At 40.0% G+C, this 19,146-nt stretch overlaps 1 protein-coding gene across 2 annotated transcripts in view; it reads left to right on the top strand.

Moving 5' to 3' along the window:
• ccser1 (coiled-coil serine-rich protein 1) overlaps positions 1-19,146 on the top strand; it is a 122,880-nt gene that overhangs the window by 69,606 nt on the left and 34,128 nt on the right. The window contains exon 11 of one of the 2 annotated variants that reach the window (XM_051950837.1): positions 4,488-4,536. The exons of the other annotated variant lie outside the window; for it this stretch is intronic. Coding sequence (XP_051806797.1) covers positions 4,488-4,536 — 49 coding nt within the window. The remainder of the gene's footprint in view (positions 1-4,487; positions 4,537-19,146) is intronic. 2 annotated transcript variants of the gene reach the window in all.

Below are 19,146 nucleotides of genomic sequence, written 5' to 3'. Positions count from 1 at the left end.
TTAAATTAGTAACTGAAAAATGAACTGTTTTGCGAAAGCTGTCATGTATGATGGGATATTTTGCATTTATCATGCAGCCTTTATTCTCCAGTCATCGTACAATATTTTCTTTTCTTGATTATTGAAATAAGCCAATTTTATATGCAGTATAGTGAAGAATCTATGAACCTCTCAATTTGCCATTTCATCTATCAGTGGAGTCAAATCTGATCTTATTTCTCATATAAAGACAAATTGTTGCAATAAATTAGTGACAATGGTGAAAAAAGTAGTACCTCAGCAACTGAACGCAAGATATAGCTTTGTAAGTTTCCATCTACAACCATATGAAAGTTCAACCCTCTAATGTGAAAAGGTAAAGATTTATATTATGTTGCTGTCACTGGTTTCCACAGGTAGTGCAGTAAAGTACATGTCATTTTACCCCGTGTAGGTCACACATAGCAGTTTTCAGGTGGTGAACAATGGTACTACAAGCTATACTCTGGGACCTTGTCAAAAGGGTAAAGAGACCCAGATATTCTCCTAAGAGCTGACAAGTGGCAGCGTATGCGAGTCAAACACAAAATGAAAAGTGTGGACTGACCCCATTTTTTTTTTTTCAATTCTGCATTTAAAGATTTCTCTTTCTGTGAGTGTGCCAATGTAGAGCTGGCAGGTAAGGTGAAAGGGAAACTGTGGAAGAGTATAAAAAGAGGGAGGTTAGAGAGAAAAGACGAAGAGCTATTTTATGTCCCGCAGAGGCTCTTAAGAGCTGGAGGTATGGTGGCTGTTTGAAAGTTTTTTAGAGGGGATTGAATCGATTGAGATTGCTTTCTTTCAGCAAGCTAATTTCATGGGCATTCTTAAAAGGAGCGTTTTATGGGGGGAATCAAAAGCTCTTGATGGTTAGCTCACTCATGCTCCCTTTCTCACTCTGTCTTTTTCCCTCTCTTCCTCTGTCGTTGTCTATTCTCAGTAGATTTGTGCAGCTTTTCTTTTTGCCTCCTCTTTCTGCCTCTTTTTCTCCCCTTGCTTCATACCCACCCCTCTCCTTATCCCCTCTCTCCTTAGTAGTTTCTGAAGAGAATAAGAGGAACAGAGTGATAGTTGTGGGTCTTTTATTGTCTGTTTGTGGGCTATTACACTTGAATGGAGAAACATTTAAGTAGAACTTGCAGATTCTTCCCTCTCTTCTCTTATTCTGTTTTTCTATCTTGGAGGATGTTTACTGAGGTATGCTGTGGATTTAATGTGGAGAGGAATCATCTGTTTGGACTTGGTGGGGCTTTTTCATATAGAAATGAAAAAACAGCAAAAATTTTCACATCTGAATGTAAATCATAAACTGTATGTCTTGTCTTTCTTGACAGTCATTACTAATACAAATATGCATGATTTTTTTCTAATTAGCAATTGATGTAATTGATTTAATTGGGACCTTAAGTATTAACAGCTTTATTTTTATGGCATATACCTAGTTTTGGAACCAGCCCTCGTTCAAAATACAAGATTTTTCAGTTTCTCTGATCTGCTTGCTGCTGTGCCAAATAAATATTTAGATATAATTAGATATGTTGAATAGCTGAAAAACCCCTGACAGCTGATGTCAAGGCTGAGCGCCTAAAACAGAAATAGATATTCAGATATGTCCTTGTGCTACCCTGAAGCATGAGGTTGAGATGGAAATCTCTAAGCAAAGGGCGAGTTTACTCTGCTGGCACTTCCTGGCTGTGGGGGTCAGCCCTTCAAAGTTGTCTCAGAGAAAATAAATCTATCAGGAAAACCAGCACATATAGACTCTTGTACAGTTTAAGTGGGGCCAGTCTTATTTAGGTACAGATAACCGTTATATTTCAACTAATACAACTAGCTCCACAGCATGGGTGGCTTGGACATTTACAACACAGGGATTAGGTTCTTTCCTCTACAGTCAGTCTGTGTGGTTCAGTCGTCATTGGATATATCCTTAACAAAGGACTTGATATGTTCTTGTGCTCTTTTAGCTGGGCAAACAATTGCAACATTAAGAGATATACAGTACAGCAGCATGTGCATCACCAACTTCTATCAACTAGCTACAAACTGTTTATTTGCTTACCATCATTCAACAAAAATGTGTTACAAATTTGAGTTCAGTTGTTTTTCACATCCATGAGTCATCAGTCAGCAGCTTTTTGACAACAGTCCCAATCAGCAGCAGTATGTCACTTGCTAACTCATGTTGCCTTTCATCCATGTGGGAAACGATTGTCCCAACACTTGTATAAACTAAAGCAGGGAAGTCTTCAATTCTTTCTCTTTGCCTTTGTTCTGGGGATGTTTTTGTCCGGCATTATCGATCCAGAGACTCTGGTGGAAAAGAACCGTTTCGTCAAGTATACCTTTACTGATGACCACTTCTTATTGCTGTGTACGGTGGTGACACAGATCATGTTCAGCAGACCTCCTGTTGAGAGAGGACTCCTAATGAAAGCCACGAGCTGATCTTCACGTGTCTCCCTGGGGCTGGGAACCCTGAATCAATACGCACAGTGAGATAAGATCATATGAACGCGCGTCATCAGTGCTCTCCACGTCTGTGCCAGTTTAAGCAGGAAGATGGATGGTCCAGTGCTGATTGCGACTATGTAGGTCTTCAACTCCTATTCCTGTAAACTAGATCATTTTGTACAGCCTAGTCCTTACTGAGTAATGGTGCTGCTAGGGATAGAAATAAGAAAGGAAGACGGAGAGAAAGAGGAGGAGCATGAGAGAGGCAGTTTTCTGCCCTACTTAGAGTTTTTATATATTCTCCTCTTTATGTCCGTTAGACTTCTTGTCCTTCCATCTTTCATCCCATACTTGTCTAATTTTTGATATCCTTAATCCGTCTTTTCTTCCTCTTTTGTGCTCTTCTATAAAAAAATATCCCTGCTTTTCCTTTTCTTTTCTCCCTGCACATTTATTTTCTGTGCTCTGATCTCCTTCTCGATCTTCATATTGCTTTTTCTTTCCCTATTTCTGTTCCTTACCACCTGTTCCAGCTCTCCTCGCTTCCGTCTCTCTTCTTTCCCTGTCGTCTTTATGGCTTTTAGACTGCCCTTCTTCTTAACCACTGTTTGTTTTTGCTTTCTTTTCATTTTTCTCTTCTTTGCTTCCATCATCACCATTGTCTCTCTTCCATTCCTTGATATCCTTTCACTGAGCCTTCCTTCATTCTCATTTTTATGATCAGCCTGTCACCTGTATGCCACTCTGTTCATATCCCCTCCCTCTCCTTCATCTCCTTTATTACCGTTACTCTTTCACCCTGCCTTGGTCCTCCTTGTCACAGCTCATCCTGTATTACAGTTGCTCGTCAGCTCTTGTTAACCCTCTCCTCTCCTCATCTCTCCTCTTCGGAGATTTGGCTTAATCTTATAATGTGAATGATAGAGAAACTGTGTGATACGAGAACACTGGGCAACATGAAGCTGTGTCCTTGGACTGATTTTAGTTTCTGCTGTCAGAAGGTTTACTAGACAGTTCTTTGGTTCTAAATGCTTTACACATTGCATTGTACAATATCCACCTTTGCTGTTTTCTTGCACAAAACATATGGGACCCTTAAAATATATTGTCATGACAGTCTCAAGAAGGCAAATGACTATTTAAATGTAAATGAATATACAAACTGTGTCTCTGCTACTATCTTTAAAAAGCATGCTGTTTACTAATATCATACATTTTGTTTCCCAGTTTCCAAATTTATTACTACATATTAACTGGAATAGAACACTGGCAGCAAGGACAACATTAATATGGATAGCGTCTGCAACTGTGGGAAAATACCATGGAAATACTGTCATTTGGGCATTGTGCCTGCATGTTGAAGCAGTTGCCCAAAAATCGTGTTCTTGTCTCATGGCTTCTCAGCACATTGTTGTGGAATTGGTATAACATTTGTAGATTTTGGCAAGCGCATCTCTGTGTGGGTACATGAAGAACAACCCTGTGTGGGAACATGGAGAACAAACCAGCATATTTTTAAACGCCGTACTTTGCTGTGGTGTCACCCACTAGCTCTATTTTTTCTTGTGCTCATCAAAACCGGTGCCATTGACGCAGAGCACCATACACAGTTTGTCAGTATTACAGAAAGGAAGCGGGTGTTGAGTCAATACACATTGTTTTAATGTAAAGTGGCAGATGTATGTGCGTAGTGTAGCTATGAGTGAATGAATGCCAATGTACGACATGGCACGGTCTAACAGAAGAGAGCAGCATGCAACTTTTGCAGCTGCTTTGCTGCAGTGACACTATATTTGTTCAGTCTGCATAGACCTAGACATTATTTACACCTAATGAGAAATGACAGTCTGTCACCGGTGAATTCATCATAAGTAGGCAGGCAGTGTTGGAGGTTTATTTATGATTGCTGTGAAATATAAACTTTTGTTCTGATCTAACAACATCCCCTCTTTATCTCCGCCTCCCTCTCTTTTTTAATTGGTTGCTCTTTATGTCATCATGTTTTTTGTTTCCAGGGCGTCAGGGCGCATGGGAGCGCCACAGTGTCTTCAAGGAGACAACTGAGTGAGTGTCTCTGTTCTGATATCACCTGACTGGACGTGACTGTGTCTTGTAGTGGCCTACCGTGGTGTACTAGTTAGGAGAACAGTTGGTCTTGGTACTAAGGCTTGATTCATCTGCATGGCTCTCAGTTGAATAAAACCTAATCTACAATTGTTTTACTTCACAAATCAGCTCATTCAGTGCCTGTGTTATTTGTTTTCTACAATCAGAATGGATTCAAGTTTTTGAGATCCTAATAATTTGGTTTTAAACACTTGAGCTATATTAGTATATTCATTATCGGTTCAAGTGGAATGTGTTTTTAAAAATTTGCTGATGTAAAATATGAATCTTGATGCTGGTTATGTGTAGTAAAATCATGGTGGGTCATAAGATGAGCCATTTTTAAATGTAAATCAAGTCCTGGTATGGAGATCTTGTGTTTGATGAATGTCACCTGCACTGCCTTGTCCTGTAATGTAGACAAGAATGCTGCCTATTGTACCTATCTCAGCTAATCCTACCCAAAGGAATGGTGACCCAGAAAGATCTTGGCTTTAAGATCATCATTTTTCTGGTTTAAGTCAGTGTAACAGAATAGCACTGTCTGGTGGAAGTCTCTGTAAAAGACAATATAATATTTTCTGTGGTTTTGTGTCACAAGGGAAAAAATCTCTGTTGAAGCATAAGACAGTGGTATAGATAATTTCTTTTCTATTGCAGTTCAATGGTGCAAATCATTTCTGTTATAAGTCAATGATCTTGACAAATGACACGCTTTTAGATATTAAACAGTGCATTCCACGTCTCTAAGCTCATAGGACATTAAAGTGCTTTAATGTCAAATCGAGATTTTAGTCCACTTGAAAGGATTAAAGTGTACATTTAATTCCAGAGTTCTATACTTTTTATCTATTTGCAGTGTGCTATTTGTACTGTAAAGTGCGATTGAAGAATGATACTGCCATTCTAACGACTTGGCAACCACAAATAGGTTCACAAAGTGGTTGCTATGATTTTAAGTCCGCCATATTTTCTCCCATCTTCTTTAAGTGTTTTCACTTATTTATCAACTCTCTGGCAAAGTATAAAAAGGGTTCCAACCTGAGAGTGCTGTAATTTTACAGTCAAGTTATTAAAATAAAAGAGAGCCCTTGTTATCAGGCTGCAGACTTTGTGAAAAATTTGCATTTTTTTTTTTTACTGTAGTATGAAACATCACACAGAAAATATTATGTTGTCGGGGAGTTCAGGAGTTTCCCAAAATAAAAATACCTCAGGGGAGGAAAGCTAAACAAAGTGTACTTTTTTACTGTCTAATCCCTGCCTACCTACCCGCACTGTACTGGACTGTAGTGGAGCATGCTTTAGCATTCAGAGCACCAATGTGTGAATGCAGTACCCTAGCCTTCCTCTTCCCGTTATTGTGTGAACTTTAGCCCCGCTTGTCATTGCACTGTGACTTGCAATGCCACCTGTCACAACACTCTAGCCCTTTATTGACCTGTGTGACCTGTGACCTTACCCAGACAGGCTCAGTCCTCTGTCCACTCTCTACTCAGCCACACTGGCATTACGTAGCATACACACACAGGTGTCATAGACACAGGTATTCATACAACACAAGCGAATGACGACCCACGTCTTCACTTAATAGGGACACTGCCAGTGTTCACCATAAATTACAAAGAACCTATTTTAGTGGTGTGTGCGCACATATGTGCTTCTGAGGGAAATAATCCCTGTATTTGAAGGTTAAAGCATAAAGAGACAATAAGAGCCATTAGGGTGTCATTTGTTGGCTTCATTTACGCAAGGGCACCTACGCACTTCCGTGCCTATGTATGAGTGTATGTTTGTCTGTGTGTGTCTCTGGGTGTGTGGTTGAGTTATTTTTACACAAACATCCAGATTTGCTGCAAGAAATGCCTCATCGTGTTTGTGTGTGTGTGTTTGTATGTGTGTGTTGGTGATTCTTTTTGCTCATTAAACTCCTCAAGGACTGACAGTAATGCTGTGCTGTTGAATTATTAGTCACTTCTGGACCTGTTGCAAGGCAAACACCATTAATGAGCAAAACCTCATTTATTTAGCAAGGTGAAACCAAGTGGCAGCCACTGTGGCTGAGTACTGAGGCCAGAGACGCCTCTTGAAGCAATTTTTAAGATGTCCACTAGATGCTTGTGCCATAACGTACACTATCTGTATGCCATTTATATTTCTAAAAGACCACTGATGTTTCAGAGTTATAGAGTCAGTAGTTTTCTTCCATAGCAATGGCTACTCACATATCTTCTAATTTGATTTTTGGGGACAGTTCGGTACGTTTTTATCTCCCAAAAGAAATAATTTATGTTGCGCTAGTATATGTTTTGGGCCTATATTTGCAGGGACAATCTTCTGTGGAGGCTGTACTTATTCAACACAAAAAGCTCACTTCAGGCCACAAGAAATCTGAATTTTCATCCTCTAAACAAATAACAATATGCCACTGAGTGATAAACCTGAAGCCTAGACATCATAAAGCTGCAGATGATGTCACAGACACTATATCTATTCAACAGTCTTAAAACTCGGACTAAAGTCATAAAACGTGACATTAGGATGAGATGTTTTGCAGTGCCCCATAAAGGCCCGGCACAAGAGTCTCCAGGTGGACAAGGGGTTTTGTGAATTCATTAGAATTGTAAATACACTGACTCGTTGTGATTTAGTGCCTTATAAAACATACATCTGCATTTACTGGCCAGGTAGCAAAGTTAGTATCTATGTTAATGTATGCGTATATGATACAGGTGGGCCACTGATATAGTAGTGGGAAGGGGGTAGCAGTAGAGAGTGGAAGAGATAGAAAAAGAGTGTACAAAGTGTGTGTCTGTGTGCGTGGGTATTCAAGCCTGCCCAGTGGCAGTCACACTGAGATAGAAGATTACTTCACCCATATCGAGGTTGCATGTTGGAGGAAGTTTTGCGTGTGTGTGGGTGGGTGGGTGTTTCGCACATGTTTATAGGTTGTCCTGGAGTTAAAAGAGGGCGAGCATGATGCCCTGTTATGAGTGTTTCAGCTTGCATATGTGACTGTATCACATCTTTGATCCTCTGTTTTGGTTATCCATTGTGATTCCCTTGTTTCCTGCCTCAGACAGGCAGATGAGAAAGTACAGGTGTGTGGGTGTGTGCATCTGCAGCTGTGGTTTCCAGCTAGAGACAGATATTGTCAAGGTAAAACTGGATACATCCAACTGGACCCTGCAGTCTGCAGGTGGTATTTTTCAGAGGAGACTGAAGCCAAATCATCCCAAACAACCGCACTGCACTGCCATACAAGAACCACAGACGTAGGAGTTCTGTGTATGGAGGAGTGTGTTTGTGTGTGCACATGCATGAGGCTAGCTTCAATGCTGGCTAGCTGCCAGAGCACTTATCTAACTGTGATCCACAGCACTACTCACTGTGACTCCTAATTATAGACAGAGGCACTCCAACAAACACATATACACACAGTTTCTACATGCTCTCCTGTGTACCATTCATGCTAATGAGATACGCTCCCTGAGGAAGTACCCAGACTCCTCTCTGCTTCTTGATAGAGGCCACCAGGACCACCTCCTCTGGCAGCCTACCACCCAGTGTTCTATTCAGAGGGAAAGTTGCACTCATGCATGTACAGATGGACACAAAAAGCAAAAGAAGGCAGACTAGTTAGATAGAGCTGAAATAAAAAAAAAAAAATCAGATGGTGAAAGAAAAGTGCAAGCTGAAGGACTGCAGTGAGAAATGGAACAAAAAAGAGGGGCTGTAAGAAAGCTGCCGTGGGGAGTGGAGGAGATGAGAGAGTGAGACTGCCAAGAAGTGAAGAAGCCAACAGATAGAGATCATGTTGAGGGAATGGACGGCAGGAGACTTGGAATGGCTTGTGAGAAGAGCAGAGAAGGAGGGGAAGAGATGGAGAATATTTGTTCTGTTTACTTATTGAGAACCAGGATGCATGATCACAATCCCCTCACAGTCCCACAGGCTTTCACTGCATCCCTCAATCTTTATGTCCCCTTTCCTCTCGTTTTCCTGTTTCTCTCTGTTCTCTTTCTTTTCTCATTGTCCTCCTACTTTCTTTGTCATATTGCAACAGAGTGCTTCATGGTTCAGCTTAAATCGTGCAATATTTGGTTCAGGTTACATTAGGATATTACATCTTCGCAGCATATGTCTTATTCAATACAATCGCCTTTTATGCCCAGTTCAGGATTTGTTCATGAGAAGGCAAACAGGCTTCTTGTGTCTTAAGAATTAACAAGCTTTTTAGAGCTTCCAGCACACCTAAAACACATTGCATTAAACTCGCCTTGTATGGCCCTTGAAGCTTGATTAAACATTCACAGGTGATCCATAATTAGTTTCTTTACTTGCCTTAAACAGTGCCTTCTTCCTGTGTCCTCTAAATAACTTTATCAAGGTAACACCACTGCTACCACCACCTCTGATACTTAGTACTGACAGAAAAGAACTAAGCAAACAGGACAGAACAGGACAGTCCAGAAGGGAGTGTGGTGGCTACTGCTGCGTGCCTCTCATCCCGGCTAACCCCACCTAGCCCCAGGGGCAGCGCAGGGGAGAGCAGGGCCTGTCAGCGGAGGGTGTATGTATGTGTGGGTTTGTGCATCTAAGAAAGAAGAACAGAGGAAGAGAGAGTGTGCTCATGTGTTTGTGTGGGAGTCTCTGATCTGTGCCCCCATGTATGGCTTTCTCCCCCACGGGCAGGGCATAACGGCACAGGGAGGCGGGCACCTAACTGGGCACAGATGGCAGCAACAGACAGACAGGGACGATGGTGACATAAACACGTTAATAAATAATTATCTGAACAATGACACTGGGTACACCGGAGAAAGAAGAGACGGGACAGAAGGACAGAAGGAGACGGGAAGGGACAAGAAAATGGAGAGATGAGAATTTAAGAAGGCCGGGAGAAAGAGTGACAAGGAGGATAAAGGAATAAGGCAGGTTAAGAGGCTGTGGAGGAAGAAGGAGGTGAGGACAGAGAGGAAGTGGAGAAGAAGCTGTCACGGTAAAGACAAAGGAAAATTACCAGAAAAGAAGTGGGGAGAATAGAAAAGAAGATTAGGAATGTAAGATAAGAGAGAGAGTGAAGATGAAGTGGAATGAAAATTGAGGAAAACACGATGGAGGAAGACTGTTACTGTACACTGAAAGAAGAGGTGAAAGGCAGATGAAAGCAACACGTTATTCAGTGACAAGTTATGCAGACTTTAGGTAGACGAAGCATCCCATGTGCGTTTCTTGCCAAGAGTGCGCCACAGCACATGTGCAGTCCTGCACAAGTGTGTGTCACTCTGACCTATAACTGCTCTTATCTGTAATGAGTAAAGAGAAGCCCTCTTGGCTGCCTCTCCTCTCCTTCTCAAATGCTGTCTTCCTCGCTGTCCCTGTTTTTTTTCCTTCCAGCCCCTGTCTAGCTTCCACTCTGTCAGTCATTTCTCTCCATTATTATCTCTCTCTCAATACTGTCCCCTTCTAGCGCCCACAGCTTTCAGTATATCTGTGGTCACATATTAATATATCTGAGTAGCAGGTTAATGTAATTACTGGACCAGATTCGACTTCAGCAGGCATCTCTGTGTGTGTGTGTGTGTGTTCATGTGTGAGCCCCTGCTGGCTCTTATCCCCTTTAGATATGTTCCAAAAGGTCGAGACCAGATTAACATTTTAACTTGGGTGTCAAAAGGTATTCCTGTTTTCCCTTCCTTTACCTTCTCCTTCCTTGCTCATCTAAGTTTTTGGTTAGCTTCAACAAGTCACGTTATAATGCATTCTCATTCAGTGAATTCATCTCTGTATTGTCAGTAAAATTGTATGCTATATTTTGTCTTTACTATGCTGCCTGTGCAACCTTCTTTGTATCAACTTAGATTTTCATTAATTCATAATGGATCACACCTCCAGTGGATATTCTCCAGCTTTAAACCTGTCAAACAAATGAACGCAACTGTGAAATAGCCTTACTTTCAGTGAGTATTCTTTTGAATTGGAGATTTTGTCCTTTTTACTATTACAGTTGTGCACATAGGCCTAGAAGCAATTCTTCTAGATAGCAAATCATTAGTGTATGGTAAAGGCCACTTGACTTCCTTAAGCATTAGCATATTTACAGCTTTTCTCACCCTAGCTGACATCCTGCTGGAGATTCTGTATATAGATGCAAAAATAAAAAGGCTATCACTGAAATGCATCACTTCTATTCATTTCCTAAACCCAAGAAAAAGAGCATATTTTTCCTTGCAAATGGTGTGTAAGACTTAAAGGAGGCACAGTATAACTTCTTTCTCAGAGAAAAAGAAATGGCAGCAGTTTTTGTCCACATAAGCAAAAAGACTGACAAGTACGAATGAGGGTGTCACAGATAAGAATTACTTGCCATCAAACGCCATACGATATGATCTTGTCTGACAAAAACCTGTGTTTTTAGTATCAGATATTTACTATCTTTAAAGTAAGTGAAAAAGATTGTAGGTTTCTCCTTTGTGTAAGACAGCACTGCCAGTATTTATGGTAGATTCCAACCCCAACCTGGTTTCAGAGGTATCAAAATGTCTGTATAGGAACGTACGATCCACTTCTCCACTGTCCATCTGTGTCCTCAGAGTGTTTCAAATGCTCATGTTTTTTGAAAACCTGTCTAAATTCTTGGTGTCTGTCACTAACACTGTTACCAGTTTATCTTTTTGTCTTAGCATCCTACTTAGGCTGTGTGCTTGTCAAAAGCAAGCACATCACTTTACATGGTTTACACTAATTTTGCATATCATAATTGACAGTATTTTTTTTGTCATTACACGGCCGTTCTAGCATAGTGCACCAGAAACCTATAGCACAGCATTATTGTTGAACACAGAAATGGCTGCTTTACCAGAGAAAGTTTTAAATACTGATCAAGCACTCATCACTTATAGATAGGGTATGAAGCCATTTTCATAAATCCTAAATGTGAACTGGCATCCCCACTGCTTATCCTCTCATCCTGGTCTTTGATCCTCCTCTCATCTGCCTCCATTCTCCACTGTCCCTTTTCCAGACCTCCTGAAGTCTTGGCATCGTCTCCAGGTGCTGCTGCCTTTCATGACTTCTCTCCTTGACTCTGTCTCTCTCTTACTCCCTCCCTTTCTCTATCTTAGCTCTCCTTTCTCACTTCCCATTTCAGATCACCATTACTTCTACTGACACCATTTTTTGTCCCATCTCCTTTTACTACCAATGCATTTTTTTATGTGTTTGTTGTGTGAATATACTCCATGCATGCATGTGCTTGTGGATGAATTTCCCTTTGTGTATTTGTGGGTAAGAATTCACATTTGCTGTCACTTAGATCCAGTTTACCATTGTCGAAAGAGGTTTTACTACTGTTGGAATCAGAATATGAAAAATACTTTAATAATCCCTACAGGGACATCATTCTTCTTAGTGAATGGCTATTGTTTGACAGTCTAAATGTCTTTGTTGGTGCAGCTTCCTCAATGGCAGTGGATTTTATTTTTGAACTGTGCATATTTTATGTGTGTCATTAGGGACATTTAAGATACTTGCAAGCACTATGTGAAATTAAAGTGATTATGTATCCAACAAAACATTTTGCTACAATAGCTCTTATTTATTTCACTCCAAATGGCTCTTGTTATACTCTTTTTTATGCTTTAATATCAACACACAGAAAATACATGTCCATCACTGAGTTAATTTAAAAATGCATTCCTTTTGTTTTCGTTCTCTTTCAGTTTATTCACTGTAAAAGATCTCATCAGATTCTTCATCCACATGCTGGATTGTCTTATTGAATTTTGTGTTTGCCACTACATTTACACTCAAATACATCTCTGTGCTCCTTGTACTCTGTGTGCCTCCCCATCTACATTCATTCTTGTGCTTGTATTCATTCGTGTGTGTATACCACGCTTATATTCCATCTTACTCATCTCACTTCGCTATGTGTTTTGTGTCTTCTCCTATGTTTTTCCATCCATACATGTCTACGTCCATTTGTCCGGAAGCAGTAAGCAGCATGGTATGACGAAGAAATGCAACAGGTACGGGTGTCTGAGTTGGGTCACACCACAATCCTGGGTCTGAAAATTGCTTTTTCCCAGGGCTGTTTTTATTGCATGCCAGCTATTTATTCAATATTTTATACCAGACCTGTTGTGAAGGGTGAAGGGCACCATCACAGAATCAAGACATGGAATCCATATGAATATCTTACTTTTTTTTTTTTTTAGCTTTCCGTTATTTTTTGTAATTGATTGATCTAGTCTGGCAGGCCATAGACTATGTAATGGTCGACTCGCCCTCTAGGCAGGGATAAGCTCACAACTGGCCCAGGTTTGTGTGTGCCATCTGCCATCTATCCATCATTTATCTAACCGTTCATTGCTTAGCCTGTTTCTCTCTCCAATCAAGACAGCTGAGCATTTGATTTACCTTCGTTATGGTAAATATGACCTCATGGGTGTATTCCAAAGGATTCTAATTCTGTGTAGGACTCGGTGCTCTCAAGTGGCTCTCCCATTCCTGCCAAGTCTCTGCTCATCTCCTCCTCCACTCCCAGAGATGGAAATCAGATTCCATCTCTATATTCTAACAGCATGTATGAGAATACAGAAAAAGAGGAGAAAAAGAAAGACGACAGTGATTGATTGCAGCAAGACAGCCACTACAGACTGCTGAGATCCTATTTTCAGTATTCATTGACTTGAGTGTTGATTTAAGTCGGTAGTTTCTAACTAACGTAATAAAATACATCTTAAATGATGATTCCTAGCCTGACTCTGTCTTTGACAAGCTCCATTCTAATGTCTGCCATTTGAAAAATGTCTTTTTATAGCTTAAAAGATTTAAAAGAAGATTTATTAACTCAGACATCAGCTTCATCGCCTATTTCTCAAAATGTCATGCAAGAATGATATTTTGATAATCCTATTATGTCCACTTTGATGTCCTTAAAGTGACCATAATATTCAACATTTATCATTTCCTGCTCATTTCTAATCAGCATTTATTATTTGTTGTATGCCGTACATGATTTTCTTTGATTTATAAAAATCAATCCATTTGACTCGGCAGTGATTTGCATGCCCTAACTACCCGTCTACAAGTAATTCATGCTGAGTGAAGCCACAGGTTGGCCATTTTGATTGATGGCAGGTGATTTGCATAGCTGTGATTGCATTGCCCTGTTGGCAGAGTTGGGTGTCGGGACTCATCTCAAGTCAAATTTGTCCCTAAATCTAAATCTAAATCAATTGTAAAAGTGCACTTTACACAACATGCCACATTTAGATGCTTATCAGATATACCTGAAGACATGAATTAAATCCAAGAATTATGCTGTGTTCTTCTAGAAGTAGGAACCACTGTCTTTGCTCCAAACTGTTAACAGAGGTACATCTGTGACTTTTGTAAAAGAAAATAAAACCCATCAGCTTATTAAACACTGGCCTTAGCTCAGTAATCGTTCATAATGCAGTAGATTTGGAGCCATTTCATATGATATTTTCATCAGCTGAATGAGACAGTGCTCAACAATGAGCTTAGGCAGATATCAGTGGCCTCTCTGTGCATTAGCCTATATTAGATGAAATTGTCTGTGTGAGTCTGATTTTGTTTTTAAATTGGCCAGTCAGGACAAGGCTGGGCAAATGATCTAATGAAGAGAGAGCATGGAGGATTGTTGGCGTAATCGGTTTGGAGCTGCATGAATCTGCCTCTGATAGAGATATTTCACCACTGAGAGGAAGGCCATGTTGCTCAGCTTGCCTCCAGTGTGTTTTATAATGAGAGAAGTTAACATTTTATCTGCCCTTTTCTAATGATGTGACATGTTTTTCCACAGCCGATTATTACATAAAAGATGTGTCGCTTACTGAATATGACAAAAATTAAAAGCAGCAGAACAATGTGTAGCACCAGACACACAAACAACGGTAGTCAGCTTTTAGATGAAAACAAAGCCAGTGAGTCGCTTTTTCAAATTTGAACGACAGCCTTTTTTTCTCTCCTTCAGTGTTGCAGTGGATCAATCGGAGATAGAGAAAGCACAAAATATTTTAGATGGTTGAGAGTGCTGTGGCCCTCAAAGCCCTCAGTTTCTCCTGATAATCCACCTTCACCTGCCCCTTCTTTCCGGTTCACTGGCTGATTAGTTTCTTCTCATTCAGTAAAGAGTATTTTAAATATTGATTGATTGATCCGTAGTAGTAGCAGACAGCTCATAAAGCTTTAAGCAGATAATATCATGGATGAGTATTAAAAGTGTGTACCTGAAGGTGAATGTGGGCTATAATGGCACTACATCTGTGTGTGCATGTCTGATGAAGCATCTACAGACTTTCTAGTGTGTATTGGTGTCTGTGTTTGAGAAGATTTTGTGGTAGCGTGAGAGTGGGAGAACAGCTGTTATGTCTCAGCATGTGTGGATCTCAAGGGGCAAAGACACGAGATTATCCTTAGAGCACAACGGGAAGCTACCTAAACTCTCCTTGAAACTAACCAAGCACTTCCTTTAGCTACAGTGCACTTTCCTGGGCATGAGGGATTCATGCTGTGCTTCAGCCTCAGGTGTACGCTCTATTTGGTTATGTATTCATTTTCTGGATATTCAAGTTAGCCGTTGCAAAAGCATTTCCAGCATATCATTTGTGACATGCGACAAGCCTGGCACAATATAGCTCGCTATTCACATTTTAGACTAAAAATTCCTCTCTCTTTTGCAGTGGAAATGCTTTGATTCAGTGCAAAGTGTTCTGGCCTGTAGCATAACTTGCATACATAGATGTTAAAAAATCATCTTTGTGAAGTCTTCCTCTATCTTTTGTGCGCACTTGCTCATTCCTTCATTGCCGTGGTAGACCAGGTCTTTATTAATGAAGGGACATCTGTTTCATTAAAACAGAAAGATGCCTGGGAGAGGGAGGGATGGAGGGGGTCTAAAGAGGAGCACATGCAGGAGAAACGGCCAGACATGGAGGGATGCTGGGAGTAAGCGGAGAAAGAAATGGGAAATTAAACAAAAACGCCAGAAAAAAATAGGATGGGACGTCAAAGCTTTAGGCAGGAATCTTCACATTAAGACTGATGCAGTGTAGAAATAGGGCACAGATTTTTACCCATACACATAAATGGATCACATCACATACACCCCCTGTCAAAAGATTTGAGCCGGGTTTTCATTCAAATGAATGAGAACCTGTCTCAAAACTTTTGACAGGGGGTGTATACCACCATAAAAACGCTACAGCAAACATGAAGTCCCCCACAAATACACACGACTGTGAGCCAGATTAAAGTAGTAAAGCATTTCATTCATCATAATTATGGCACGTAGCACAAAGGATCAGCGAAAAACACAGCCAATGACAGCTGTAAGAGCAGTTTCCGTGATAGAAATGCAACAGGCACTCTTCGAAGATAGACTGAAATGGATGTAGCATTTGTTGAGTTTAATTTTCATTGCATCAAATGTAGTTGGGTTGCAGTTTACAGTTTCTAGAATGTGTTCAACATCAGTGTCACCCACTTATTGATTTTAGGGTGATATTTACTGTCTCATTTGCTGCTTTGATTAGGCGGAAGTAAAAAGGTCACTTTTGAGTTTTTTCCAATTCTCCCAAATGTCCCCAAAAATAGCACAGGGTATTAACGCATAGCAGAATGTCATAGTGTACAACAGAATCGCACAGACAGCCTTTGAAGACCAAATTGAAATTGCTCATAAATTTGAGGTTAAGTTTTAACACACTGTATAACACAGAAATAGACAGTATTTAATGTATTTATGCTATATAATATTTGAGGCTCTCAATCATAAAAAGCAGTAAAAGCACAAGCTGCGCAAGGACAATGAAGCCGTATCTAAGAGCGCTTGTTATTTTTGTTCATATAAATTCAGTGAGCAGTGCATCTAGCAGAACGTGCTGTAAATCAGGGGTGCACTGATTTATTAGGTGAGTTATTCTCTCAGCCAGTCACATTACTTGTCTCATAGCTTTTAGATGGCTGTGCCGAGAACAGTGACGCAGGGGTAAAATATCTCGCCAAATGACGGCAAAATGCAAATTTTGTTTTCCAAAAATGGAGTAATATTCTAGTGTGAGAAATACAGAGTTACAATGTGTGAACATGGGACCACAAATCCGTAGCCAAAGGCAAGCAATGCTCTTTTAAGAGGTTGAATTTATGTTTGTGGAGACACTGAAAGTCTGGGCATCATTTTTCATGTTTGTAATGTTGCACAGTTTTATTTTGAAATGCAAAGGCTCACGTCATGACACTTACCGATAATAAATACTGATAAAAATGATTTAATAGTGCTAAGCATTTACAAATATTTAGTGTTATACATTTTTGCTGGCTTAATGACAGTTTATTGAAGCCATTTGAATGATTTTGCAACCTGAAAATAGTCCTTTATACTATATATATTTAAAAATATATATATTTTAGACACACACTCTCATTCAATTGAATGAGGCAGTGTGTCCAAACCTTTGACTGGTAATGTATGACTATACCTATAATCTTGCAGATTTTTAGTCAATATCACATCATATTACAGTTGAAAATGGTAGAATACAGGATAATAATAATAGTAATAGTAATAATGGATTAGATTTATATAGCGCTTTTCTGGGCACTCAAAGCGCCTCACAATGGATCCATTATTCATTCACTCACACATTCTCACATAGTATAGTATGAAGGATAGGGCATAGGATAGTATGAAGAGGTTCAGCTGAATAGAGTGGAAACTGATCTTTTGTTTCTCTGAATTTTACTGATCTCTGTGTCTGATGCATTTAAAGGAGTTCAGAATCTCCTTCCTATAGTTGCAAGGCGTTAACTGGCTGCACCCGACCAATCTGATAATTGCAGTTTTCCAGCAACCTTCTATTTTTTGTGTATGATTTAGTCAGTGCAACCACAAAAGTTCATTATGAGCAGTGTTACTCCACTTACGACCCACATTTTAGACGCGCCTGTAAGACTGAATAATAATCATACACTTCATACAGACTAGAAAACCGAATTTCTGTCATTCCTGCGATAACTGCTTTCAGCTTTAATTTAATCTAATTATGACTACTGGTGGGGAAATGTTTAATCAAAGTGTTTTTTCCTCGCTTAGCATCATTATGTAATTACTGCACATTTCTTTCACAGAATAAATCTGGTGTGTAGTCACCTTGCCTTGTGCTCTCTCATTTGCACAAACCTCTCTCCTGGAGCACCACTCCTCTCTCTTTACAATTCCAAACAAATGGGCAATAGAACATTTATTGGTCTCAGAAATACCAACATGTCATGATACCTTGACACACAGTTCAGGCTTGTCTTTACCTTCCCGCAAAACGAGATTTAGTTTGCCTCTATTTGTTGTTATTTTGACCCAGCTAGACCCCTAAATAATGAGCTACCCTAAGATATTTGCTCATTGGTTAAATTTTTTCTGAAAACAAATATGTGAACAACACAAACAAACCATTTAAATATCATAATTATCCAGTCCTGTTGAATTATATGGAGACAGACATATTGCAGTAAACTGTAGCACACATCTATTGTACCTGAGCTGATAGAGGATACGATATTTTGCTGATTATTCTTTGTAGGAAGAAATAAAATGGAACTGATGTGGACATTCACAGCTTATCTTCAGTATTTTCCTTTAAAGGGAAAGAATAGTACAGATTAGATTAGAGTGTGAAACAGGAAAGCAACAGGACAAAGTAAAACTAAATGGACAAGAAGTGAAATAGTAAAGTTAAATTGTACTTTGTTTTACCCACAAATGGAGAATTTAAGCCCATGCTGCGAAGAATGAGGACGATGAAAAAAAAAGTGTAAAATTAATAGTGTTACAGATTGAAGGTGGTCAGAAGAGAAACAAACTAATAAACTGAAAGATCAAGAACGAAAGCAATACTAAAGTTTATGAAAAAAGAACAATATGTGCTGTGTCGAGGTCAGCGATGGCAATGGAGACATTACACACATGCACACACTCAATGGCCAAGGTCAGATAGAGTCACAGTAGGATCACAAGGTCCCTGCAGAGGACCAGGTTATAACTGACAACTATAATTAGGCTAATTAGTGCAACAAAACCATCATCACAGTGGGTAATGACCTGGGCAGGCCAGCAAGGGTGATGGATGGAAGGATGGATGGATGAGAGAGAAAGAGGAGCAGGTAGGCAACGAGTGTTAATTAGGAAAAGGCTAAGGGGAATGATGGATGGATTAGCGAGAGCAGCAGAGAGAGGAAGATAGACAGGCTGCATGAGGAGGATCATGGGGAGACGAGGCACCGAGATGTGGATACGAGACACAAACAGGTTAGCTGTTAGACACCTTTGATCTGTCAGTCTGCTTGTTTCATTTCGAGTTCAGTTTCAAGCCCAACCCTCACAACACATTCAAAATACTGTGTTTTGCATGTGTAATGTATCTTCTCATATTAGCTTTAATCGCTGTTATTTTCCCCTCTACCCTCACTGACTTGTGTGCTAATCATTTGTCACATTAGGCTGACAAGGGTCTGGGTAAGTGCTTGAACTGAAAGTGTTAA

The sequence above is a fragment of the Acanthochromis polyacanthus genome, chromosome 7 (genome assembly GCF_021347895.1).
Source record: "Acanthochromis polyacanthus isolate Apoly-LR-REF ecotype Palm Island chromosome 7, KAUST_Apoly_ChrSc, whole genome shotgun sequence".
NCBI lineage: Eukaryota > Metazoa > Chordata > Actinopteri > Pomacentridae > Acanthochromis > Acanthochromis polyacanthus.
The sequence above is the reverse complement of the archived record's forward strand: the minus strand, read 5'-3'. Positions and strand labels throughout refer to the sequence as shown.